This window comes from Salvelinus sp. IW2-2015, linkage group LG32 (genome assembly GCF_002910315.2).
Source record: "Salvelinus sp. IW2-2015 linkage group LG32, ASM291031v2, whole genome shotgun sequence".
NCBI classification, from domain to species: Eukaryota; Metazoa; Chordata; class Actinopteri; order Salmoniformes; family Salmonidae; genus Salvelinus; species Salvelinus sp. IW2-2015.
In genome coordinates, this window is record NC_036871.1 from 32,755,963 (window position 1) to 32,783,960 (window position 27,998).

Sequence of the window (27,998 nt, forward strand, 5' to 3'; positions counted from 1 at the left end):
GGGGAATAGATCATCAGGGGCAGTGGATGATTTTGACATTAATTTGCCTTCAGGTCTCTACGCACCTCTGAGACAGAGAAGGGTGAGAAGGAGAATCTGGAGAAGGAATAGACAGGGGTATCAGGTCATTTCACAGGGTGCTCATTTTGACATTTAACACTTTCAAATAATTTGCCTGCGTCAAGGAAATGCTGATTAAAAGAGTTCAAAATAGAGGTTCTCTCACTTACCGCTTATGTGTCTACTAGCAGTTGTTTAGGAAGTTGTACATTTCTTTTGCACTCCAAACCTTTCACTACTTGTCAATATTTGCAGGGATTATTCAGATTCTATGCAGTAGATTTGAGGTAGCAGTCAGCTTTCATCTTTCGGGTCATAGTCACACCCTGATTCCAAAGATGTTTGAGCTGCCGTTGACCACTGAATTTTAAAAAGACTTTCCTTACACATTCAGCTGTAGTAGTAATGGGAGTGGTGACTCCGTTAATATTTAACAAAGTGTCAATATGGCATATACCAATAGTGACTCTTGACCCTCAGCCTCAATCACAAGAACTCTAATTCTAGACTGTGTTAGGTGTACTGTAGTAAGACAAGCATTCATTTTTTTTTTTACATGTGAGTATAAACCTGAGATTTAAAGAGTGGGTGGTTTTGTGAGATTTTGTAGGATGAAGGTTTTGTAAGAGAATCTATTCAGTGCATCCTGATTATTACCTTCTTCATCACATTCAATCACGTCAACATGATGTTAAAGGTATTATTTATCCTTCTGCAAGGGCAAGTTTAGACAGGACAGGGCAGGGCAGGGCAGTTTGTGATGATAAAGTAAACCACAGACCTGCCAAGTCATACTTTCCCCTCCACTGCTACATGACAGGTCTCTGTAAGGACATACTGGGCACAAATGTCAAATCAATGTCTATTCCACGTTGGTTAAACTTAATTTAATTTAAATGACATGGAAGCAATGTTGATTCAACCAGTTTATGCCTAGTGGGTGGGAACATCACCGTGAGACTTGGAACTCAGGTGTTGGTGACAGGTGTTTTCATTTACCTGATGAGTTGAACGTGGGAAGAGTTTTTTGAGAGCACAGTACAGACTAATAAATGATATGTGCTCATGTCATCATGTGTCATTGTTTCTGACTGAATGTAATCCTGAAAGACCAACATTCTTTTTTTCTCTTCTTTATTTTTATTCTGCTCAAACTCTCCATCTGCCTCAGCTTGTCATTTCAGCCCCATGACCAAAAAGGATATTGATCCAGGATATGACCTTCTGAGAGGATCACAATAGGAACTCAGAGGAACTCTTGTCACAGATGGGGTCCAGCTTGTGAGGTCATGAGTTATGAAAAAGTGAGGCGGGGGTGTAAAGTAAAACAGAACCGAAAATCATTAAGGGAAGTTGACAAGGAATGAGACCATACTAACCTTTTTAGGGATGTGTGTGTGTGTTGTGTGTAGGCCTACTGTTTAGCTCACTCACTGTCTTTACATGCATTAGGAAACAGTGATGAGTTGTATACAAATTTAGAGAGGGAATGAGAAGGCCTACAGTATTATGTCAAGCAGCCACTCGGGTAGATGTTAAATTCGGACATTGGAGATGCTAAAATGTCCCTTGACTTAGTTTAGAATGGACAGTTTACACTCAGCTGCCACTGTATCCAAAGGTGATCGATATGATCATCACAGTCCACCCACTGTAGATGAGGGTAGGGTAGGGTGATGACCAGTCTTTGTTACTCACTTCCTTCCCTATGTCAATTTTTTTTCTTACCACATGCCTTTCTTTTATTCCRTCCACTGCCTTTCCCTGTATTTCCCCTCCCTTTCTGCATTGGAAACAAACGGCCTGCTATTGCGTAACCTGCGGGTTTGCTATGCTGTGCCTCGATGCTCCACACAGGACATCCTGGGCTACAATAGTTCATTTGATATAGCCTACTACTGTGCTAACGGTGACTGGAGAGAGGGGCGGGGGGAGGGGAGGCTTGAAGCAGAGGGTGTGTCAAATCAAATGCCGTTTGCATTCCTAAGGAGCGTATAAACCAGTATCTAAGACGCGTATGTAAGAGACAGAGGAACTGGTAAGAAAAACTTTTAAACCTGATAAGAAAAACTTTTAAACCTGATTATACAAGAACGGAGAGCCATTGAAAACTTTAAAACGCACTCAAACCTTTTTGGTGAATCAAGAAGCCATCACCCAAGACAAAGTAAGTATTTTTTCATTAATTCGTATTTAGATGACCTATTTATAAAATGCGCTTACAACTCTTGACAAATATTTACACTGTGGTAGGATACTCATGTGATGAGGTTTTCCACAACTTTATCAGTCGGGATGCGTTTTGCTGATTTGCGAACCGTTAGACACTCACTGCAGTTGTGCAGTGAGTGAGAAGCTCATAAAAGGCAGGCAGAGGAAAGTGCTCATGTAGCCTATTGATCATGTAGCCTAAGCAAAATACCAGGCACTTAAATGGTAGATAGAGACAGAGTTATTAGCTCAGCTGAGAAATATTACGTTTCACTTGACATGGGTGGATGGGTTGATGGGTGTTAGGCCTGTTGGCTCCAGTGTCACAAGGCTCTTCTGCTCATAAAATTAAGTATTTCCAATTGCAAACATAAGTCCACAGAAATATTTCAGATACCATGCTTATAATAAAACACATTTTTCTCTCCCTCCAATAAGGTTGTCTTGTTCCCTCACATCATGTTGCCTAGCTAGCACATTTGGTTCCTTGGAAGTTGTGGGAATGTACGTTTCTCATTTCCCATTGGTTCTGGGAACCAAGCTATAGGTTTCCTAGGAACCAAGCTATAACGTTCTGAGAACTGAAGTGAACATTTAGCCTGTTTTGGGAATGTTAATTTTTAGTTTGCAGGGAGGTTCTGAGAACATTTTAATATGGTTCCCTGAAAGTTTTCCTGGTAGGTTTTATTAACGCTCTGAGAATGTAAACATTATTTTGAGTTTCTTATTTTATTCAAGCTTTATTTAACTCTACAAGTCAATTAAGAAAAATAAATACTTATTAACAATGACTCCTTAAAACTTTCACTGAATGTTTCAATAAGACTTTTAATAACACTGCTAGATTATTTTGGGTTAACTTTTTAGAACTCCAAGCACAGATAGGATACATGGAAATTCACTTCCTTAGGCATTAGTCATGCAAACAGTTATTTTTTTATTGTGACACGGCATCAGATTCAAACATAATCTTCTCTATCCATGGAATTAGTCCACTGCGCCACAAGGATGGAGCTAACATGCCATGTTTTTTTACGCATACAAAGCTGTTCATGTTAGTCTAGTCAACTAGACCCCATTTCAAAGGAAACAAGCACTCATTAAGATCAGGTGTGGCCAATTTGTGGGTGCGGCCAACACACCTGAACACACTTAAAACTTCTCTAGGATATGTGGGACGCTAACGTCCCACTTGGCAAAAAGCCAGTAAAAATGCAGAGCGCCAAATTCAAATATATTACCATAAAAATCAAACGTTCATGAAATCACACATGAAAGACACCAAATTAAAGCTACACTTGTTGTGAATCCAGCCAACATGTCTGATTTCAAAAAGGATTTACGGCGAAAGCACACCAAACGATTATGTTAGGTCAGTAGATAGCCACAGAAAAACACAGCCATTTTTCCAGCCAAAGAGAGGAGTAACAAAAAGCAGAAATAGAGATAAAATTAATCACTAACCTTTGATGATCTTCATCAAATGACACTCATAGGACTTCATGTTACACAATACATGTATGTTTTGTTCGGTAAAGTTCATATTTATATCCAAAAATCTGAGTTTAGGCGGGACGCTACTGTCTCACTTGGCAAAAAGCCAGAGAAAATGCAGAGCGCCAAATTCAAATTAATTACTATGAAAATTACTATAAAAATCAAACTTTCATTAAATCAGACATGAAAGTTACCAAATTAAAGCTACACTGGTTGTGAATCCAGCCAACATATCAGAATTCAAATAGGCTTTTTGGCGAAAGCAAACAATGCTATTATCTGAGGATAGCACAATAGTAAACAAAGAGAGAGAAGCATATTTCAACCCTGCAGGCGTGACACAAAACGCAGAAATAAAAATATAATTCATGCCTTACCTTTGACGAGCTTCTGTTGTTGGCACTCCAATATGTCCCATAAACATCACAAATGGTCCTTTTTTTCGATTAATTTCGTCGATATATATCCAAAATGTCCATTTATTTGGCGCGTTTGATCCAGAAAAACATCGCTTCCAAATTGCTCGAACGTGACTACAAAATATCTCAAAGGTTACCTGTAAACTTTGCCAAAAAATGTCAAACTACTTTTGTAATAGAACTTCAGGTATTTTTTAACGTTAATAATCGATCAAATTGAAGACGGGATGATCTGTGTTCAATACAGGATTAAAACCAACTATAGCCAGCTTTCTGCTCACGTGCTTCTATCTAACAGACTCTCTTTCAAGATGGCCGTACTTCTTCATTACACAAAGGAATAACCTCAACCAATTTCTCAAGACTGTTGACATCCAGTGGAAGTGGTAGGAACTGCAAGCAGGTCAATTAGAAATCTGGTTTCCCAATGAAAACTCATTGAAAAGAGAGTGACCTCAAAAAAAGAAAAATCTGAATGGTTTGTCCTCGGGGTTTCGCCTGCTAAATAAGTTCTGTTATACTCACAGACATGATTCAAACAGTTTTAGAATCTTCAGAGTGTTTTCCATCCAAATCTACTAGCAATATGCATATCTTATCTTCTGGGGATGAGTAGCTGGCAGTTGAATTTGGGTATGCTTTTCATCCAAACGTGAAAATGCTGCCCCCTTTCCTAGAGAAGTTTTAACAAGATAGAAGATAGAGAGTTTTGTTGATGCTGAGAACGGAGTAGATGGTGTGTAAAGTTACATTGATGAAAACATGTGCTCGAACGTGTACTAAGTGCTGGGTAAAAAAAGACGTGCAGACTCAACAATGGAGCACGTCCTGGGTGGCTGGGAGGGGGGGGTGGAGCAGCTGAATATTTGCCCCGGAAAGAATGTGTTGTCAATGAAGTCTGCATCATTCCAATTCCCCCCAAAGTTGTTTTGGTAAGATATTATCCATCACGATGCATACAGAGTACACAATATGCATACACATACCTCACAGAGACATTACATACTTTTTGTGGGTGAAAGAGTATGACCTTATATTATTCCCTGCAAACCCTACCACCGATCCCCCAATTGGAGTAAATGATAACATTCGACCTCAAATACATCTATACACATTACAGACACAGTCACTTTAAATAGCCTCTGGGTGGCTAGTCCTTCCCTATGTGGGTCCACCAGTGATTCCACTGTGAACTGTGCTATTTCACAATAGCTCCGCCACCATAACACATTTCCAGAGTCCCGATGCCCACATGTGTTATGTATAGTCCCACCCTCAGCTCCACTCAACCTTTCCCATCTATCTGCCAACATCATACCATGTCGATGTAGCCATAGATTCAGCTGTCTGTGATGCTTCACCAAAAGAGAATCTCCTTATCCAAGCTCCACGGAGTGAAATGAAAAAAGAAACAGCAAAAAGATTGATTAGTAGTGATGGGTGACTATGGGCAAACCCCAGGTGCATGCTGGTAGCGGCGTGCACGCAAACAGGTGCAATCTCAACCATTCCGGACCTGTGACCAAAAACGAGCTACATGCGGACAAACCAAAATAATGGGGCAATGACTCTGCCTCCCACAGCAGCAGACTACAGAGCTGGAGAAGAATGCCCCCATATATAACACTCATTGAGTTGCAAGAATTTTGGACAATAATTAAATGAAAAACGAAGTGAACCGGCGCTGTTTTGCGTATCAATTCATAAACCATGGGCCATGGAATGGGTACATCGAAAATCGTCGTCCCACAGTGGCACATGGATAGGCACAGCTGAGTGTGGGGCCTGTAAATGCAAAGTCGGATAGGTGATTGAAGCACACGTCTGTTGAACCTAGTAGGTCGTGGAACGTAAGCCGACAGATCAAGTCCTACTGGAGCCCGGCCACCTGTCCGCTGCCAGGGTGGTGGGAAGCTTGGCAAGAAGTGTGGGGAAGGTGTGTGATGAGCAGACAGGGCCAGAGTCCGGGGGTGAAGCGCGCATGGGACATTGACTCACCAGCCTATGTAGGATAGCAGCACTCAAAAAGGAGACCTGTGGGTAAACAGTGCCAGAAAGACAGGGGGTAGTCAATACTAAGGAATTGAAACCACAAGATGTGAGGACTATGGTGGTGCCGGTCGCCGTCAGGGGAGGAAAGGAAAAGTGCACCAAACGCTAGGCGTGGGAAAAAAGAACGAAATATGGGGATGGAGTATGTCCGGGCAAGCAACCGTAACCGAGGGATTCAGGGGTAAGCGGAATAAAAGGAAGAAAGCGCCCGTCGAACAGTTAGGAGTGAGACATGGGTAGGCCAAAGCTGTACTTAGAGAAACAGTGTGGATGAAGGGAGAAATCCAATTTGACACGTGTACTGAAAGAGAACCATAAGAGTGAAATCGAGAGGAAACATTATGCCTACAGGACGGAAAGTCCCACCCAGAAGAACGGGTGGCTGAACAGGCGTCGGAACAAGTTGGAGAACAGGCCCGTAGGTCAAACCAGGGGAGAACGGGGCCGTGAGAACAGACCAAAAGTGAAAGGGGTGGAAAAGTGGGAACCGTGCTGGGAAAGCGGAAGGACCGAGTAAAAGAAAGGCCGAAAAGGGCGGAGAAAGTCCAAAGCGCAAGGCAACGATGCCGTCACCCAGGTTCCAGAAAGGGTGGTGGGGAAAGTGTAGCAAATACCATAGACAACACAGCTCTGACCAAGCGCGAAGAAGACAAATGGGGCTGGCAAAACAGGATGGGCTATGGTGTGCTTCGACAACCAAGGAAAAACGAGGGGCATGGGTGTACCCCGGATGCGAGACCGCGGCCAGCAGTGTCCACCCGCCGCCAGGGGGCTAATAACCCGTGGCCAAAACCATCGAGATGAGGAATATAATGCGGCCAGTGCCCAGGGCATGGAAAAAATGCCTGATGGGGTAGCTACATAAAGCAATGCAAATGAGGATGTTATTCTGAGGTGTATGTAATTGTGTGCAGAACCTGGTTTGAATGCTGGTTTTTTGAGTACATACGATCTCGGACTGTTGCGTGGTGTTGCTACAGTTGTTTTTTTTGAATCCGGCATATAGCTGCGACGTCTGTTTTCGTCAAATCCTCGTATTGTGGCCAAGTGTTGTCATTGCATGGAATTTGCAACCCGTGGTTCACTTTTATGTAGTTTTGTAAAGATCAAGGGGTTGCAGTTAGGAATGTGAGGTTGCATTTAACGCGTTTCAATTGTTGAGGGTTCTCTTATAGTTTTTTAACTAGATTACCTGTGTGGTACTTTATAGAAGTAACTATCTCATTGCGCTGGGATGTGTAGTATGCCCAATATTTAAAGGCAGTAAAATCTACTATAACTTGTGTAACTGCAGTTGCTGATTTAGTATTCTGGCGTTTGGCGCTTGCCGATATTCCTGGACCATTTATTGTTATTGTATATTGACGGGTGTCCTCTGGTCTCACCTCGTCTGTGTTGGGAAGCAGGCTTCAACTCATTGTATTTGGTGTGTGTTGTTGTGAAAAGTGCATTGAATTAGAAGCTCTTATCTCAGTGGCCCGTGTTCATTCCAATCATGCTAGCAAGGTGCTAACTGCCGAAACAAACCCACTGTGCGGGAGGGAGGGAAACAGGTGGAGGGACAAGGCAGGCACGGGTGAAAGAGAGACCATGGAAACATCGGGGAGTGGTGCTAGAGACAGGGCGGTTTTGGGTGGATCCCATTGTATGTTGCAATCAATTTGACGTTGGCATTTGCATTTGTCATCATTGTTACATGATAAGTAATGCTTCTGACATGTATTGCTCTTTTTCAAAAACACAATACGGTCTCTTTCTGCATATTCTTAGGACATTGGATGACTGTAAGGGAGGGACATTATTGGACCAGCATGTGGACTAAGGAGTTCAAATCAGTCACTCACGCAGTAATCATTCAGCTACACACACACACACACACACACACACACACACACACACACACACACACACACACACACACACACACACACAGTGCTATAGTTACTAAGCCCACCATGACTGCACACTCCTCTGCTACACCCGCTCGCTGTTCTCTCTACTCCCTTTGAGCTTCTCCCTATGTTCTTTCTGTTTTGCTCTCTTAGCAGTCTTAATTATCAAAAGGTTTGTGAAACTTTTTCACTAGCCTCTACACACATTAAAGTGTCTTTTATGTTTAGACACAGCAGATAAAGTACAGATGGAGACCATGGTTGGAAACTCCTCGTGGTCTTCTTTAAACATGCTTCATGTTCCTCTTGTTTTTAACTCACCTGACCTCTGACATTTGACATTGAACTCCCATTATGTTTAGAGTTGAAGCCTGAACTCTAGCCTGGATCCACTCAGATTCATAGTCTCATGGTTCCCCTAACCTTTCAGTTTGATGAATGGCGGTCTAAAAAGATGAACTAGACTAGATGTAACTGGGACTAATTAAGTGCTCTGCGTTGTCATGAAAATATGATTATTGTTTCCCGTCATTTCTAGAGATTACACACACATACATCTGTGGCTAGGTGGGGCTGTAGGGTCTGGTATCAATCAGTGAGTCAAGAGTTATGGTGGGGTGTTTGGGGAATTTAGGGAGTGTCTGACCTGGGACAAAAGGCTAACTACCCTGGCATGCTTCGGGAAAGGCAGACTGTTGTAAAAAAGTGTGAGTCAGGAATGTGGTAATTGTGAGAAAAGATTAAAAAGAAAACAAGCTAGTTTCTGGATTGGAGGGAGAAAAGATGTAAGCGGAGAGAATAATAAAATAACAGTCTCATCTCATCTCTAACTTCTGTATCACCCCTCTAACAGTCTCATCTGTAACTTCTGTATCACCCCTCTCAGAATGCCAGGAGACCGGTCGACGGTAAGTGGTTCTGATGTGGGCCGTTTCCATGGCGTCGCCCCGACCACAGTGCAGATAACCAACCAGAAGGAGGCGGAGTCTAATTCTAAGGAGCAGGGAGGCTGTCGCCGTTGGTTTCAGAAGATGTGCCCCTGCTGCTGTCGACGCCAGAGCAGCTCGTATGACATCACAGACACTGTCATCACGGATGACGGGGTGAAACCGGCCACGCTCCCCGAGTCTCCTCAGCCCCACACTGGAGACAACGAGCTGGAAGGTAGGTTACATGAAGCAACAGAATCAGTCAAGTCAAATTCATTAGTTCATAATAGTAACCCTATAGGAAAAACCCCTGGCCCTATATATAAGCAGTAAGCACTGACCATTGCATTAACTTGTTAAATCTCCCTCTCAGAGCTGATGTTGTCAGTGCGCTCGGTGGATCTACTGAGCTCTAAGACGGGTCAGAACCGCCTGGAGCATCACACCAACCTTTACCATGGCAATGAGCTCATCATCCGACGTGGCCAGACGTTCCAGATAGAACTGGACCTGTCGCGACCTTTCAACTCCAACACAGACAACCTCCACCTGGAACTCAAGACAGGTCAGTTTGACTTTGAGGGCTCTCACAAAAAGGCTATTTTGTTATCCTTGGTACAGTACAGTATGTCCTTTACATGAAGCAGTACATTATATACTATCAAGTTGTAGGATGTATCCAGCTGTTTCCTGGCTCCCCAGACACAAGAAAGGAACATAGGCAGTTGTGACATTAGAATTGTGAACATTATTTACACCGCTTAAGACATACAGTGAACTCCAAAAGTATTGGGACAGTGTGATTTCTTTCTTTGTTTTGGCTCTGTAGTCCAGCATTTTCAGTTATATCAGGTGAACTGTTTAGAAATATCAGCCCCCCCCCCCCCCCGCCCAATTTTAGGGTACCAAAAGTATTGGTACAAATTCTCTTATGTGTATTAATGTAGTAAAAAGTTAAGTATTTTGGTCCCATATTCCTAGCACACAATGACTAAATCAAGCTTGTCAAGCTAAATCAAGCACAAATATCATTACCCCCCCAACAAATGCTAACCTCCCCTGTTATTGTAGTGGTGAGAGCTTAGTATGTCTTGGAAGTAGGATATTTGTGCGTCTGTAACTGTCTCACTCATCATTATTCACGATTCATTCAGGATTATCCGCTAGCCGAGCCCCTAGTTGGTATTTATGACTTTAGTAGTATATTATGGCTGAAGCTCACAAGTAATGCCATTACTTTTACTCCACCACATATTGCTGTTTTGATGGGGCCAGGAGTTTTTCCTGATCTTGTGAGCTGACCAGGAAGAACTCCTCTTCTTTCATACCAACTGCTGCAGAGGTGAAGGGTCAAAGCCTCAGGCTCTATATATAGCCCAGTTTCCTGTCAGTCATATGGGCAGGAAAAACACATCTTTAATTCCCTTTCACAACTATGATTCATTCTAAGAAGAGGAAATCATATGATATGAAAGAAGGATGCTCTATAGTTGTTGCCTTGAATGACATCCTGAGTGTGTCTGACAAAACCTTGGAGGTCTGAAAGAGAAAAAGGTCTCCTGCACACTATGTTTATTTGCAAATTGACACATGCAATTTTTCCGTCATAAGGAATCCAAACTATGGAGACTAATAAGGTTTCAGCGGCTGGCCTTACTAACAATGCTAGGAGAGAGACAGTGTTCGGATAGATTTCCTCTCAACAAGRGCTTAGAGAGACAGAGAGAAACCCATTAGCTTAAAGCAAAACACCAGCCTAGAGATATGATTGGCCTACGCACACAGGCACACATACTTTATGAGGTTCTATATGTTTGTGAGGACGTTCTGTGCCTATGCTCTCAGTGGAGTTTTCACAGTACTACACTATGTTTATCACAGCTGAACTGAACTGTATGACAGTGACACATTTGTGGTTTACACTTGGTTTGGCACTGTCACGCTCTGGGACAGCAGACTATGAATTGCAATGATGTGGATACTGTGGTTTTTCTCACTTTTCTGCATACAAGACTGCATATTACCATTAAAGATAGACCACTGTCATTCCACTATCTTACCTTATTTCGTATCTTTTAAGGTAAATTCAATTCAAACGTTTCACTGGTTTGCAGAGCTTTCTCTTGCTCTTTCACACATGCAAGTACAGGCAAGCAAGCACACATGTACATACTCATTCACTCTGTATAAATAGTTAACATTGACATTTGCCAAGTAGAGTGTGACTGTATTGGAATTGCCATCTCCATGGTTATGAGAGGAATGTGATTTCCTGCCTCTACAATAGAATGTGTGTGCCAGTCATGTGCAGCTGTTAAGGGTGTGTATGTTTTACTCTATGCACATTTAAATGTTGGTTTAGTGTGGTCCTTTTGTGACTAAAGAGTGAGCCCTTTGACATGTTCAGGAAAGGTAGGAATGCAATGTGGGTTGGCTCAGTTTCCATCAGAGATAAGAGAGCAATCAATATCTATCTGGGGTGTGTTCGGAAATTAAATCTGGAGTGCCAGAGTGCGCTCTGGGCGTTCGTAAATTCAGAGCTTTGTCAGATTGTAGGTTTGTAAATTCAGAGTGTTTCGCTCTCGGAGCGTTCAGAGCGCACACTGGACGCTCTGGCCGAGGACTATGGTTGATCCAAGTGTTCTGACCTCACAACGGCAGTCAAGCACCCAAGCTATCTGGCTAACTTTGGCTAGCTTGCTAGCTACTTCCAGACAAAAATGAGAGAACACCTCACTCTGACCATTTTACTCGCCCTAGCAGAGCTGGTTAGGCTGTTTTCATGTTATCCAGAGCGTTGGTGACTGTAACTGTGCTGCTGGCAACAATTTAATTATGCTTTTGTGCTGACGTTTACCGACACCGGCCATATTCAACAGGTGTTGAAGGTTCGTAAATTCATCAGTTATTCTGCACTCTGGCACACTCAGACGAGAGTGCTCTGAAATTGAAGTAGATAGCCAGAGTGAATTTACAAAAGCACCCCTGTACATTGCGTAGTTTGTTGAGGTGGGTTTCAGGCACCACTACACTTATTATACCGATATTACACTGTTATTACACTGTTATTACATTGCTATTACACTAATTGGTACCGGAGTGCCAAGTCTAGGACCAAAAGGCTCCTCAACAGCTTCTACCCCCAAGCCATAAAACTGCTGAACAATTAATAAAATCACCACCGGACAATTTACATTGACCCCCCTCCCTTTTGTACACTGCTGCTACTCGCTGTTTATTATCTATGCATAGTCACTTCACCCCCACCTACATGTACAAATTACCTCAACTAACCTGTACCCCCGCACACTGATTTGGTACCGGTGCCCCCTGTATATAGCCTCGTTATTGTTATTGTGTTACTTTTTATTATTACTTTTTATTTTAGTCTACTTGGTAAATATTTTCTTAAAAAACAGTGCAGTTCAAGAAGAGTTATGGGCTTGTAAATAAGCATTTCACAGTAAAGTCTACACTTGTTGTATTCGGCATACGTGACAAATAAAGTTTGATTTTGATTTGAATTACACTGTTATTACACCAATATTACGATGTTATGACAATGCTATTACATCAATATTTCACTGTTATTACACTGTTATTACATGGATATTACACTGATATTGCACTGTTATTACATGGATATTACACTGATATTGCACTGTTATTACATGGATATTACACTGATATTGCACTGTTACTACACTGTTATTACATGGATATTACACTGATATTGCACTGTTACTACACTGTTATATACACTGATATTACACTGATATTGCACTGTTACTACACTGCTTAAATCACCCTGAAGCTTTGTTTTACTACCCTGATAATTGTAAACTGATAATTTATTAATTTGTCTGACAGGACCCCTCCCCATGGTGTCTAAGGGCACACACATCATAATTAAATTGGTGGAGGAACTGGATGACCACATCTGGGAGGCCAAGATCGTGAAGCAGAACGGCAACAGGATCAAGCTGTCCGTAAACTCGCATCCCAAAGCCGTGATTGGCCAGTACAAGCTCACTGTGATGGTGAAGTGCCCTAAGCGGGAGGTGGCCATCACACACGACCCCAGCAAAGACGTCATCATGCTGTTCAACCCATGGTGTGAAGGTAAGGATGAGTGGAGTGTTATGAGACAGCAGAAGGTAGAGAGAAGAAGAGAGGAGGTAGATAGAGAGACAAAAGTTGCGCTTTGATTAGCTTGCCTAGCAAACTGGGTGGGCGGGGTTTGCATGTTTGGGACCATTGCCACTGACGTCCAAACAACACCCACCCGTGCTCACCAAAYGTGTGAAACAAGTGGGGCAAAGAAAGATATTGCATTGAATCACAATTCAGCTTCGATGCTGTATATAGGTCTAGTGTTTCAATGTTGTTATTCCATTGCAATAGGGACAGCCAAATTCAAACACCAGGGCCAAGTGTGACAGATCCCAGAACAGACACAGAGGAGGCTGGTTCTGGGACTACAATTTATCCTCTTGGTCTCTCAGAACAGCACTAATGTAAATGTACACATAGGCAGGGCACATAGCTCACTGCCCAATAACGTGTTGCTATCCATCACAAAAAGAGTCACTGCTTGACCGAGAACATTTGTTTCATTCTCTGGTTGTGAGTCAAGACCACACGTCCATTTTGCTTGGGACTCTGGTCTTTGCCAATTGATGTTGACCTGCTTTACCATCATTGTCTCTAACTGTTCAATGAAAACCTGTATTTTGAGGTCTCTGGAATTAAAACACTTTCAGGATGTGTGTTTTGATTCATTAAAACTAAAGATGTACATGCACATACTTGGTAAAAGGAAAATAAATTGAAACTGGTTATATTGATTTAAATATGCTTTGTTTCATCTGATTAAGATGTTTGTTCTGCCTTCTGGAAAGGGTTTTGTTTGAATAGCGCTATCTGTCTTTAATTGCACTGTTTGGCAGGTAGCCCAATCCATCCTTTCCTGTCATAAAAGTTAACATTCCACAATTACTGTACAAACCGCCTTAGGACCATATGATGGAAGCACAACAGCTGGTGGCAATCTCTCTCTCTCTCTCTCTCTCTCTCTCTCTCTCTCTCTCTCTCATTATCTCTCTCTTTCATTCTTTCTCTCTCTCTCTCTCATTCTCTCGGAGCGCTTGTTGAGAGGAAATCTATACAATGCAGCCCTATTCCCATAAATGAGCTGGGCCCCTCTGTGAGCTCCAGACATTGTGTTAGTAACAGTTAACCCTCTCCTGGCTACACTGACTCTCCCTGGTGTTTATCAAAATAGTAATTTAGTACGTAAGACAGACATGACAATGTTGTGGACTGTGAATGAAACAACATTTAAGAAATGTCATGCAAAAACATACACATTTCACCTGTAACTGCCAGGAAGTGTAATAAATGCATACCTAATCTTTGTCCCCTGGTTCTCTCTCTCTCCTTAGTTGACACAGTGTACATGGATGACGAGGAGGAGAAGAAGGAGTATGTGCTGAATGACATAGGAAGACTCTACTACGGTACAGAGACACAGATTGGAGCTCGCACATGGAACTATGGACAGGTATTAGACAGGGAGAAAATCAAGTGTGGTTGGTTGAATCTTTTTGCAAATTCCAGTCTTTTCTGCAAACCACAGTCCATTCTGCAAACCACAGTCATTCTGCAAACCACAGTCATTCTGCAAACCACAGTCATTCTGCAAACCACAGTCATTCTGACAAACACAGTCTTCTGCAACCCCAGTCTTCTGCAAACCCCAGTCATTCTGCAAACCCCAGTCATTCTCGCAAACCCAGTCCGCATTCTGCAAACCCCAGTCTTCTCCTGCAAACCCCAGTCATTCTGCAAACCCCAGTCATTCTGCAAACGCAGTCATTCTGCAAACCCCAGTCATTCTGCAAACCCCAGTTTTCTGAAACCCAGTCATTCTGCAAAGCCCCCAGTCATTCTGCAAACCCCAGTCTTTCTGCAAACCCCAGTCTTTCTGCAAACCCCAGTCTTTCTGCAAACCCCAGTCTTTCTTGTCAAACCCAGTCATTCTGCAAACCACCAGTCATTCTGCAAACCCCAGTCATTCTGCAAACCCCCAGTCTTTCTGCAAACCTGGTCCCGTGTGGCTCAGTTGGTAGAGCATGGCGCTTGCAACGCTAGGGTTGTGGGTTCACTTCCCGCACTGGGGGACAGGATGAATATGTAATGAACTTTCCCAATTGTAAGTCGCTCTGGATAAGAGCGTCTGCTAAATGACTTAATGTAAATGTAAATGTAAAGCCCAGTCTTTCTGCAAGCCCAGTCATTCTGCCAAACCCCAGTCATTTAAGAAGCAGCCTCTGTTTTTATACCTTGTTTTGACCTCCATCCTCTCTTCCTTCTCACCGTGTCTGTCTGTTTCCTCCTGTTTGTGCTGTTCAGTTCCTTGAGGGGATGCTGGAGGCCTGTCTCTATGTGCTGGGGAAGAGTGAGATCCCTCCGTCTGGTAGAGGAGATTCTGTCAACGTGGTCAGAGTCATATCTGCCATGGTGAGTTACCGGTCAACTTATATGACATTCAGTAGTGAACGTACAACATGTTTCTCATACTCCACATACTTTCAATGTATTTATGCCTGTCAAATCATCTTTATGAACGATTGATCTGAATTATGCTGAGGTTTGCTGATGTCAATTTCATTACCATTACTGTATTATTGTAGAATAAAAGATGTGTTCTCAATAACTTACCTGGTTAGATAAACCACCTGCTATACTTTATCTTACTGTAATCATCCTAATATTTATATATTCCTTAATTCCATTAGTTTACTTTTAGGTTGTGTGTATTGTTGTGAATTATTAGATATTACTGCACTGTTGGAGCTAGAAACACAAGTATTTTGCTACACCCACAATAACATCTGCTAAACATGTGCAACTGACCAATAAAATTTGATTTGTCTCTTTCTAATTCTCTCCCTTTGATGCATCAGATCAACTCCCCAGATGACAATGGGGTCCTGGCAGGAAACTGGTCAGGGAACTATGTAGGAGGAGTTTCCCCTACAGCCTGGAGTGGCAGTGTGGACATTCTGATGAAATACCACAAGGAGGGAGGCCAGCCTGTTAAATACGGACAGTGCTGGGTCTTCTCTGGCGTTACCACCACAGGTGTGTGTGTGCCCGTACTAGTTTACTCATAACCCGCAGTCCCCTGGTTATAGCCGCGGGCGGTTTTAGGGTCATTAAGTATTTTGTGGATGAAGGGCGGGTGGGTTGAATGAAGAGAAAGCAAGCAAAGAAAGCAAGGGTTTTCTTTCATTATTTTAGGCTATCTGGCATTAGTGCATAAGCCTAAGCTTTAAGGTCTATAACTGTACACTCGCCCAATAGCTTACATGCTAATCACCAAATGCTTTTGCGAACGAGCAGGAAAAGTATTTGGGCCTGAGCTACAGACATTATATTGGTCCCCTAAAACAGGACTAGTAAAGGCCCAGTGCACTACATTTTAACACATTCTTTATTAAGACTTTTATTTTTATTCCGATGTTTTAGGGGATGCTGCAGCACCCTCAGCACCCTGCTTCCCGCAGCTATGTACACGGTACCTAAACATCTTTGCTCTGCAAAAGAAACAGAGATGACAGAGAACTTGATCGATTTCAACTAGATTGAAACATTCATTCTATCGATTTATGACATTCTGTTGAGCAAGGGTTTATTTAGTCTTCTAGGGCAACATATAATGACAGAAGAGAAGCTGCATGTATCTAATGATTATAAACAAGTTAACTAACAAATAGCCTAACAAAATGTCAGAAATGATAAGCAGAAACATATCTATATCAGGCAGGGGAAAAATCCTCCACCCCCTGTCAAAAAATCATTCCCCGTCTCTGATGGGATGGGTTATTAGCAATTGCGGGTGGGTGTTGGTGAACAAAGAGTTGACCRGCGCACAATTAAGGCTGTGTGATGTCTCCTGTTTGCTTGCTTTTCATATCTATGCCAATTTTGTTAATCCCTAGCATTGTTTTTGCTTCATCTATGGTCACTTGACTTCATATACACTCTTTTTTAACCTGGTCTCGCTCTCTCAACCCCCCCCCCCCTTCTCTCCATCTCTCAGTGCTCAGGTGTCTGGGTATACCGTGTCGTAGTGTAACAAACTTCCAGTCTGCCCATGACACAGATGTCTCACTCACAACAGACGTGTATTTTGATGAGAATATGGAGCCGCTGGACCACCTCAACTCTGACTCTGTTTGGTGAGTTATAATCCAAATTAAGTAGAGCCCAGTTTTTCCTGGCCAGGTCAAGTGCATCTAACCTGCCGCAAGTTAAGAGTTCTCCACTTCAATCCAGGCCACATGAATGTATATTTGGCTTTGCTCTAAATACACAGAAATGCCTTGCCACAAATCATACTCTATAAAAAACACCAGGCTGGAGTTATAGAAATAAACGTCTTCGGTAAAACTCAAATCAAATTGTATTTATCACATGCGCCGAATACAACAAGTGTAGACTTTACCGTGAATTGCTTACTTACAAGCCCGTAACCAACAATGCAGAATCTTTTAAAAGTAAGAAAATATTTGCTAATTTATTTTAGAAAAAATAAAATAAAGTAAAGTAAGAAAAAAAGTAACACAATAAAATAACAATAACGAGTCTATATACAAGGTGTACCGAGTCAATGTGCGGGGGTACAGGTTAGTCGAGGTAATTGAGGTAATATGTACTGCACATGTAGGTAGGGGTAAAGTGACTATGCAAAGATAATAAACAGTGAATAGCAGCAGCATGAAAAAAGGGGATCAATGCAAATAGCAGTCTTAAGGCTTGGGGGTAGCTGTTAAGGAGCCTTTTGGACCTGGACTTGACGCTCCGGTACAGTCCATGACAAGGATGGCTGGAGTCTTTGACCCTTTTTAGAGCTTTCCTCTGACACCGCCTGGTATAGAGGTCCTGGATGGCAGGAAGCTTGGCCCCAGTGATGTACTGTGCCGTACTCATTACCCTCTGTAGCGCCTTGCGGTCAGATACCCCTAACTATGTAATCCCAACAACCCCCTTCTCTGTGTAGGAACTTCCATGTATGGAACGACTGTTGGATGTCCAGGCCAGACCTTCCTCCTGGTATGGGTGGCTGGCAGGCGCTAGACTCCACCCCCCAGGAGACCAGCCAGGGGACCTTTCGCTGTGGCCCCGCCTCTGTCACCGCCATCCGCACTGGCCAGGTCTACCACAAATATGACACGCCCTTCGTCTTCGCTGAGGTGAGCTCTATGGGAAGGAGATGGTTGAAGATCTATGATCAGTTGTAAATACTAATAATAAAATATGCCATTTAGTAGATGCTTTTATCCAAAGCGACTTAGTCATGCGTGGCCCTGGGAATCGAACCAACAATCCTGCCGTTGCAAGTGCCATGATCTACCAATTGAGATATACTTCATCTTACACATCACAGATCTCAAATTAGAGAAGAAATGGCTAAACTGACCTTGGATTACTTCCTATCTTTTATCAAATATGACACACTTTCCCTGTTTCTCCATGAATGAATGGTGCTGATCCTGCCTGTCTGTCTGTGTCTCCTCAGGTGAACAGTGATAAGATCTACTGGCAGAGGAACCTGGACGGTACCTTCACTCAGATCCACAGTGAGAAGAAGGCTGTGGGACACTTCATCAGCACCAAAGCTGTGGGCTCTGATGAGCGCGCTGACATCACACACATGTACAAACACACCGAAGGTACAGTGATGTCATCATGCACTTCAATACACTGTCAGAGGGTCGCTTGGTAACCGTATTTACACATGGAATAACACTCAGGTTGTAAGGGTGACATCACTCACCTGTAAAGACAAGACTAGGTAGCCTAGTGGGGGTTGACAGGTAGCCTAGTGGTTAGAGCTGAAAGGTTGCTAGATCAAATCCCCGAGTTAACAAGGTAAAAATCTGTCGTTCTACCCCTGAACAAGGCAGTTAACTAGGCTGTCATTGTAAATAATAATTTGTTCTAAACTGACTTGCCTAGTTAAATAAAGGTTAAATGAAATGAAATCATCTGAGATCAGGCTATGAGGAAGGTGCCACACTCGGTCAAAAACAACAACCATGCACCTGCAATGAACAGCATTTTCAATATAGACATCAGGGATAGTCAGATAATCACACTGTCATTACCTGGGATAATGAGGTTTTTGATTGAAATTAGCACACACAAACAATAATCTCCCCTCTCTGATCCCCCCCACTAACCAGAATCAGAGGAAGAGCGCATTGCTGTGGAGACGGCCAGTCGCTATGGCACCAGGCCTGATGTGTACTCCACGCCCATGGCGAAGGACGTGAGCGTGGAGGTGAAGATGGAGGGGGAGGGGCCTCGTATGGGGGAAGATGCCCAGCTGACCATCGTGGTGACCAACCTGAGCTCCCAGCCGCGCAGGACCACGCTCCACAGCCAGGTGGCCGTCATGTACTACACCGGGGTGCTGAAGGGAACCGTCCAGAAAAACAAACTGCCTGTTGAACTCAAGCCCAATGAAGGTGAGTCAGGAAGGGGAATAGTTGGAGGATGTTGCCCCTAACTGCTACAGGGTCAGATAATTGTCATACTCCTAATTGTTATGGGGTATTGGGGTAATCTGATCCTAGACCTGTGGTTTGGAGCAACTTCTATCTCAACCCAACTGAGGCCAGCAGCATTCCCCTCTAGCACCTTTTCAGCTCAGTAACAATATTGTCTCCACTCTGCATTTGCTGTTACCACATGTGTATCCTCAATCCTCTCATCTGACCCCTGTACTGTAGTATGTGTAGTAATCTCAATTTCTCTCCCTCCTCCTCAGTGAAGACCATGCAGTGGGTCCTACCCTACCAGAGCTACCAGAACCAGTTGGTGGACCAGGCTGCTCTGATGTTGACTCTGTCTGGACGGGTCTCTGAGACCCAGCAGGTCCTTGCCACTCAGACCAACTTCAGGCTCCGCACACCTGACCTCAYCATCGAGGTAAGACGCAACCTAGCTTTAGCACAACCCGTCACTGGATTCCTATGAGGTTCAAATTGGAATTTAAAAAGTTATATTTGAGCAACAGTATTGTATACAGTATGCTGGTTATGTTCAGTTCTCTATTTAAATATACAGTTGAAGTCGGAAGTCTACATACACCTCAGCCAAATACATTAAACTCAGTTTTTCACAATTCCTGACATTTAATCCTAGTAAAGATTCCCTGTCTTAGGTCAGTTCGGATCACCACTTTATTTTAAGAATGTGAAGTGTCAGAATAATGGTAGAGAGAATGATTAATTTCAGCTTTTATTTCTTTCGTCACATTCCCAGTGGGTCAGAAGTTTACATACACTCAATTAGTATTTGGCAGCATTGCCTTTTAAATTGTTTAACTTGGGTCAAACGTTTCAGGTAGCTTTCCACAAGCTTCCCACAATTTTGAATTTTGGCCCATTCCTCCTGACAGCGCTGGTGTAACTGAGTCAGGTTTATAGGCCTCCTTGCTCGCACACGCTTTTTCAGTTCTGCCCACCAATTTTCTATAGGATTGAGGTCAGGGCTTTGCAATGGCCACTCCAATACCTTGACTTTGTTGTCCATAAGCCATTTTTCCACAACTTTGGAAGTATGCTTGTGGTCATTGTCCATTTGGAAGACCCATTTGTGACCAAGCTTTAACTTCCTGACTGATGTCTTGAGATGTTGCTTCAATATATCCACATAATTTTCCTACCTCATGATGCCATCTATTTTGTGAAGTGCACCAGTTCCTCCTGCAGCAAAGCACCCCCACAACATGATGCTGCCACCCCCGTGCTTCACGGTTGGGATGATGTTCTTCGGCTTGCAAGCCTCCCCCTTTTTCCTCCAAACATAACGATGGTCATTGTGGCCAAACAGTTCTATTTTTGTTTCATCAGACCAGAGGACATTTCTCCAAAAAGTARGATCTTTGTCCCCATGTGCAGTTGCAAACCGCAGTCTGGCTTTTTTATGGCGGTTTTGGAGCAGTGGCTTCTTCCTTGCTGAGCGGCCTTTCAGGTTATGTCGATATAGGACTCGTTTTACTGTGGATATAGATACTTGTGTACCTGTTTCCTCCAGCATATTCACAAGGTCCTTTGCTGTTGTTCTGGGATTGATTTGCACTTTTCGCACCAAAGTACGTTAATCTCTAGGAGACGGAACGGGTCTCCTTCCTGAGCGGTATGACGGCTGCGTGGTCCCATGGTGTTTATACTTGCGTACTATTGTTTGTACAGATGAACGTGGTACCTTCAGGCGTTTGGAAATTGCTCCCAAGGATGAACCAGACTTGTGGAGGTCTACACTTTTTTTGAGGTCTTGGCTGATTTCTTTAGATTTTTCCATGATGTCAAACAAAGAGGCACTGAGTTTGAAGGTACACCTTGAAATACATCCACAGGTACACCTCCAATTGACTCAAATGATGTCAATTAGCCTATCAGAAGCTTCTAATGCCATGACATAATTTTCTGGGATTTTCCAAGCTGTTTAAAGGCACAGTCAATTTAGTGTATCAAAACTTCTGACCCACTGGAATTGTGATACACTGAATTATAAGTGAAATAATCTGTCTGCAAACAATTYTTGGAATTCATGCATCTACTTCATGTCATGTACGAAGTAGATGTCCTAATCGACTTGCCAAAACTATAGTTTGTTAACAAGAAATTTGTGGAGTGGTTGAAAAACGAGTTTTAATGACTCCAACCTGTAAACTTCCGACTTCAACTGTATATACCAAATGCAATGCCATAGAAATTAAGTAGTACCGATGTCTTGACTAGCGGCCATGGTACAGACTGCATACAGATGTCAGTGCCCAGATAAATAGCAACACTGTAAAGTATGATGTTGTGTTTGTTTCCTCAGCCTGAAGGGGACGCGGTGGTGGGTAAGGAGATGGCAGCCAAGATCACGTTCACCAACCCTCTGCCACATAAACTGAGGGGTGTGGTGTTTAGGGTGGAGGGACTGGGCCTGCAGAAGGTCCGCGAGGTGGTTGTGGGGTAAGATCATAAAATTAAGAATTAGAAAACGAGTAATTTAACATGATCTCTATGGGCAAGACACTGTAACCATCTCAATGTACAGATGTAGGATCTTAATTTGAGCAAGTTTGCTACAGCAGGAAAATAATCCTGCAGCAACAGGAAATGTGAATTATTATTATGTGGATTATATTTAATTTTTGTAGGGGTTGATACATTTTGTTGGGGAAAATCAAGTCTGAAATTTCTATGTGGAAATGTAAAACTTTAAAAGCATTTTTAAAACTCAAACTACAAGTTTGTATTTCCTGCTTGGCAGGAAAATTCTGTGATCAAATTATATCCTACATCTGTATTAGCCTTTTCTCGGTCAATTACACTCACATCTATATCTGTCTCTGTATTAAACCCCTCTTTGACCCTCTTCTAAGTAATATTAACCCCCCTTTCTCTCTGTCTCGCTCTCTCAGTGATGTTGGAAGCCACTCCACGGTGACTCTGACAGAACACTTCATCCCTACCCAGGCTGGGCCCAGGAAGTTGGTAGCGGCTCTGGATTGTAAACAGCTGACACAGGTGCACGGCGTTGCTGACATCAACGTCCAGAACCAATGAGAGGGAGCCTGCAGCTCTCTCCTGTCCACTTACCTGGCCTTTAATTCAAGTCTCATCATAGAAAATGGGAAACCTTTTATTCAGTTCTCCCAAGGCATTGAATATAAGTATTGTTTGATATATTTGATATTTCATGCTGACATGTAATTATGGAAATATCCTGATCTTTGGATGAAGTTGTAAACGATTGTTAACCAGCGCTAATGTTTTTGATACTCACGTAATATCCTAGAACCACCAGTGCGCTTTGCTCTGAAATGGATTTGCTGTTACTGTAAGGGCTGTCCACACCTATAAAGAAGAAACATCAAACAATTGTTGGGGCCATTGAAATGGTTTATGAAAAATCCTGTGGTAAATGTAATTATCTAGCTGTACATTATCTAATATTACTGTATTTAAAAAAAAAACAATGTCATGGTGCTGTCATCAAAACATTTGATAAATGCACTGTATACATGCATTATAGTATTCAATTATGTTAGTGTTCAAGTATTTATGTTATCAACATGTTGGATGAAGTGTAACGTATGTAGCATAACATGTCGGTCAAATTGTATCTTATATGGCTTATTTGAAGGTGAAGCACTAGTTTGATTTTATATGAGGGTTATGCCTAAAGATGACCTTCTCGATGTGTGTGTTTATGTGAAATAACTAAAGTCAGTATTATGGCCCATTCATTGGTCATTGTGCTTCCTTGCCTTAAACGGCTCTTATGAAACAAAGAGTCAGCTCCTGAACATTAAGAGATGGAACCAAGGCCTTTGTTGACCTCTGCTCTCCTAGTGTTTTTTACTGCACTTAAAATACAAGGAAGTAAACTGTTTTAAAGAGTTACATTTTATTGTATTAATGTATATTTTTTTATGTATTGTCAATGTATTTTCTAGTAAAACAACTACAGAGTGATGTTCCCTATTGAGTTATGTGCATGACTCCCTGGAAGACAAGCCCCGACTGAATGGAAAGGTGTGAGGAGATCAGAAAGATGCCATTATTCACTGTAGCAACTGCATACTTGTAGTAGCGGAACTTTCCATCTGCAGCCAAGTCTCTTTGTTTAATCCAGAAGTCTTGGTTTATGCTTTACCCTGTTATTATCAATGTAAATTGTATGGCTTCGGGGAAAGGTGTGTCTTGCACACTTTATCCTGTGGAAATGGAACATGTCATGCATCTAATTGAATCTCTACAGTACATTTACAAGTTGATATGATTGGGATCAGTGTGCACCACTCCTTTTACGTGCCAAAGAAACACCATAAACCTCCTGCACAGGACAGTACCTTAGGTAGCAAGAGGCTGACCTCTGGTCATGTGAATACATATTACCATGCATTTCAGGCATACAGAGCAGTCATAGTAACAAGATCCTTAGCTTCTGGAGAGCACAAATCTACTAACTGTATACTTCACCCTTTTTAAATAAGCAAAATGAGGTGCAGAGCAATTACCGAAAAATGGATAGTAATGGTTGGATCATCAATCAGATGGTTGAATACCCTCAACATGGAGAAACAGACAGAGACAGACGCCTGACAGATCAATGACAAGATCAGAGATAAGCATTACGTTAATCATATACATTTCTATTGAATCCATGTAGTAGTATAAAATACAGACATTTTGATAGCGAAGATCAGAGGACACAGAGAAAATTACAATCACATATTTACTTTCCAACTCAGGCACATGATAAAGCATGCTGCAGTGGCATTTACCATAGTTACAGAAAGAAACATAAATATATACCCTGAACATTGAGTGTTCCACCCAAACTCTTATTGCATTGACTCTCCATAATTCATTCAAATAACAGAATTGTGAACTTCGCTTTAGTCAGAAGGCTGCAATATGAACTAAATGACAATGGATTACTGTGTATAACATATAGCTAGATCCTAGAGGTTTCCCAGACTACATGGAAAAACTCCTTGCCCTACTTATAGGAACAGTACTGATAAAATACAACTGAATAAGTGATTGAATAGGAAACACTCTATTGTCAAGGCCTTGTCTATCATCCCAACCTGGACAGGGGACCTTCAGTGCAGGGTATGGTTTGCCTGACAGTCATTGGAGCAGAACCAGGACTTCACCAGACCATGTAACCTGCCCAGGACTTTTCCTGGTCAGGTCACATGGTCAGTTCCTGGCCCTAAGCATTCCAATTGGTCCTGCATGGCTCAGTTGTTAGAGCACGGTGCTTGTAATCGCAGGATTGTGGGTTTGACTCCTGGGCCACCCACATGTCAAWTGTATGCACGGATGACTTAGGTCGCTTTGGATAAAAGAATCTGCTAAATGGCATATATCATAACCACTTAGCCAACTAGTGTCCACTGATCAGAATGTAGTGGAATAGGCCCATCTTATAAAAATCTCCCACCAACATTGGAGCATCTGTGGCACTAACGAGGTACAGACCAAGACACACATTATGACATCTTGGTTTGTCAGTCATGTATGCTTTTTCAGTCTACATCGTTACATATGTTCTGGACCACTCTGTTGAACTCCATTGGTTGGTCAGCATATACATGGTGAGACGCATCATCTATCATCTGAAGAGAGACGGAGACAGGAATGATCACATGGGTATCGTATTATGTCTTGTTGTACGATACGTTTTATCCTCTAAATCTGTATATCTAAGACCTCAAAACTTAAATGAAATAAATCCCCCCCTTACTCACCACAGTGCGTGTGGCTGTCTGGACCCTGATCTGGGCCACCTTGTCTCCCGAGGCGCTGTCCACCCAGGAGCGTGAACCATATAGCATGGTAAGAGGCATGGAGGGGGGCAGCAGGTGAACCCGCTGTAGCATGGGCCTCTTGGCCCAGCCCAGGGTCTCTGACATGGCCCTGAAGCCTACCTCCCCACTGGGGATAGAGGGAAGAGAAGGAGGACAAAGAGGGTTGAGAGTGACAGAGGGAAGAGGATCATGGAATAAAGGATGAGGTTTGAGGAGAAATAAATGTTTTGTAATTCTGTGGCAAATTCAGGCTAGTAAAGTAAGGCCATGTCCCTATGGGCTCAGGAGAATGTGAACGCAGTATGCAGCTTAATAGTAGTGATATGTAATGCAAGCCAAGAAGTGACTACGTACCTAGGGGTCTGAGCATTACAGTGGTAGATGTACTCGGTCATGGTATCATCATCAAACAAGTCCTCAAATTTCCTCTTGAAATCTGGACGCAATCTATTTACCAACCCTGGACCTGACAGAATGAAAGGAAAAGAGAAAAAGGGAACGATGGATGTATTAATATAACATGATACAATTGTGAAAGCTTTGAATAAGTGATCTGAATGTGAATAAAGTGTCTCTCACCCCATGGACCTGCTGCTCTGATGACAGCCAGAGGGTTGAACAGAGACACGACTGAGGCCACAGCCTTGACCCAGCGTGGCAGGGGCGGCCTCTTCACCACCTCTGGCCCCTGGCCCGCCGGGGTCTCCACCCCTGGCTGTGGGTGTTCAGGGAAACCCCACGGGTCCACCAGGATCAGGTGACTCACCCTAAAGAAGGGGAGACACAATCAAAGTTATTATTCCATTACTATAATAAAATTGGTCATGGAGTTTTTCCTGACCAGGAATCATGGTCCTAATGATTAATAATAAAGTGCAGTGTAGATCAATTTTTGAACTGTCACTGTACATAAGGAGACAAAGCTATTGATTGACGTACAGTATAAGGCAATACCATCATAAATACTATGACATCATCATAAATGAAAACATGGCCTCTCACCTAGAAGGGTGCTGGATGGCGTAAGATGTTGCCAGGTATCCCCCCAGACTGTGTCCCAGTAAAATCATGTTCTCCAGGCCTACAGACTCCCTCCACCGCTCCATGGAGTTGACAAACTGCTCCTCAGCCAGGGCAGCATCTGTGGGGAAGGGGGGTCGGGAGCTCCGGCCAAACCCCAGGAGGTCGAAGGCGTAGACGGGCCGAGAGTGACTCAGAGCATCCAGGTTACGAATCCACAGACCCACTCCTCCTCCAAACCCATGGACCATCACCAGAGGAGTCTTCTTAGGGGCTATGGGAGGGAGGGAGGGAGGCATAGAAAGAGAGACAGACAGAAAGAAAGAGAGAGAAGCAGACCGAGAGACAGACAAGAAGTTAATACCAAGACAAAAGCTAATTCATATGTCAAAAGCCTAGAGGGACAAGGAGACGGTGAGAGTGAGAATACTTTGCTCAAGAGGTTTGTGGGTGGTCTTGTTGGTCAACGTGAGGGTCCAGATCCTGTCCTGGTTGGGTAACGTGACAAACCTGGACCACACTTCATTCTGTATACCTGACACACACACACACACACACACACACGTGAAGTGTTACTATATAAACAAGAAGTCAACCATTTTGCTCCTCAAAAGAAAGAAAGAAGTTTAGTTATTAACATGGTCTTACAGGAGAGGATCTTGGCCTCTGTGCTCTTCAGGAGGGACATGGAAGTCGGACGCCAGGAAGGCCACCAACCCCACCCAGAGTATGGCCTGGAGGGAGAGATGATAGACATTGTGTTACTATAGCCGTCAGGAACATGAACACTGTACTATGACACTAACGACATGATCACTACAGTGCAGACACAGAGTAGGGTAAAGGTCTAAGCGTCAGCCTATCAAACACACCTGAAGCTAGTACTCCTTGAGCGACCTCAGACACAGTTATACAACCAGTAGTTCTCACCACGTGACCTGACKAGGGAAAACTCCTGACCCTATAATTAAAAAACAGCTGACACAGGTGGGGGGCAGTAATTCAAGTAATGCAGGGGACATGATGAAAAGTGCTGTGTCACTCACTGTTACTTGTTCCCCCCACACAGCGTCGCTGCTGCACTGCTCTTCAATGAACACAGATCGAACCTACGTTGTAGCCTACATTGTTGTTATGTAGCCTAGTCTCAATGTCATAGTTTGCCAGCCACCATCATCATCATAACAAAACTTGTTTTGACAGACATTATATAGTCAGACCATTTAAAGGTGGTATAGCATCAACACATCAAAAGATTATGAAAGCAGTAGGATATGTCTGGAAGGATAGTTAAACAACATGAGTTACAACTTACTCTGTCTCAGTTTCGTGTTGCATTGGCGCTACTGTGGGATCCATAGCATGACATATTCTGATAACGATACACAACCTGTAGCAGTAGCCTAACAAACGTCAAAAATTTGTAGGGATTTCCTCTGTTTGAGATTGCGACTCGTTTCCAGTGCCAAACATCCGTGTTCAATGTTTTGTAACACGAACATTCCTAAATCAGCTGACCCAG

General features: G+C 42.9%; 2 protein-coding genes across 2 annotated transcripts; one reads left to right on the top strand and one right to left on the bottom strand.

Annotated features, from left to right (window-relative positions):
* The first annotated feature begins 2,011 nt into the window (after positions 1–2,011).
* Positions 2,012–23,614, top strand: LOC111956551 (protein-glutamine gamma-glutamyltransferase K-like). Its single transcript, XM_023977033.2, has 14 exons — positions 2,012–2,227; positions 9,018–9,295; positions 9,434–9,625; positions 12,931–13,182; positions 14,505–14,623; positions 15,475–15,582; positions 16,029–16,206; positions 17,168–17,306; positions 18,128–18,320; positions 18,647–18,800; positions 19,314–19,598; positions 19,901–20,061; positions 21,964–22,100; positions 22,553–23,614. Exons 2-14 carry the CDS (start codon positions 9,019–9,021, stop codon positions 22,695–22,697), a joined length of 2,340 nt encoding a protein of 779 aa, XP_023832801.1. The 5' UTR covers positions 2,012–2,227; position 9,018; the 3' UTR covers positions 22,698–23,614.
* On the bottom strand, positions 23,102–27,998 carry LOC111956553 (abhydrolase domain containing 4, N-acyl phospholipase B). The gene is made up of 8 exons (XM_023977034.2): positions 27,792–27,998; positions 27,125–27,210; positions 26,907–27,011; positions 26,459–26,750; positions 26,036–26,223; positions 25,811–25,922; positions 25,397–25,583; positions 23,102–25,264 (listed from the first exon to the last, which is right to left on the bottom strand). Exons 1-8 carry the CDS (start codon positions 27,833–27,835, stop codon positions 25,175–25,177), a joined length of 1,104 nt encoding a protein of 367 aa, XP_023832802.1. The 5' UTR covers positions 27,836–27,998; the 3' UTR covers positions 23,102–25,174.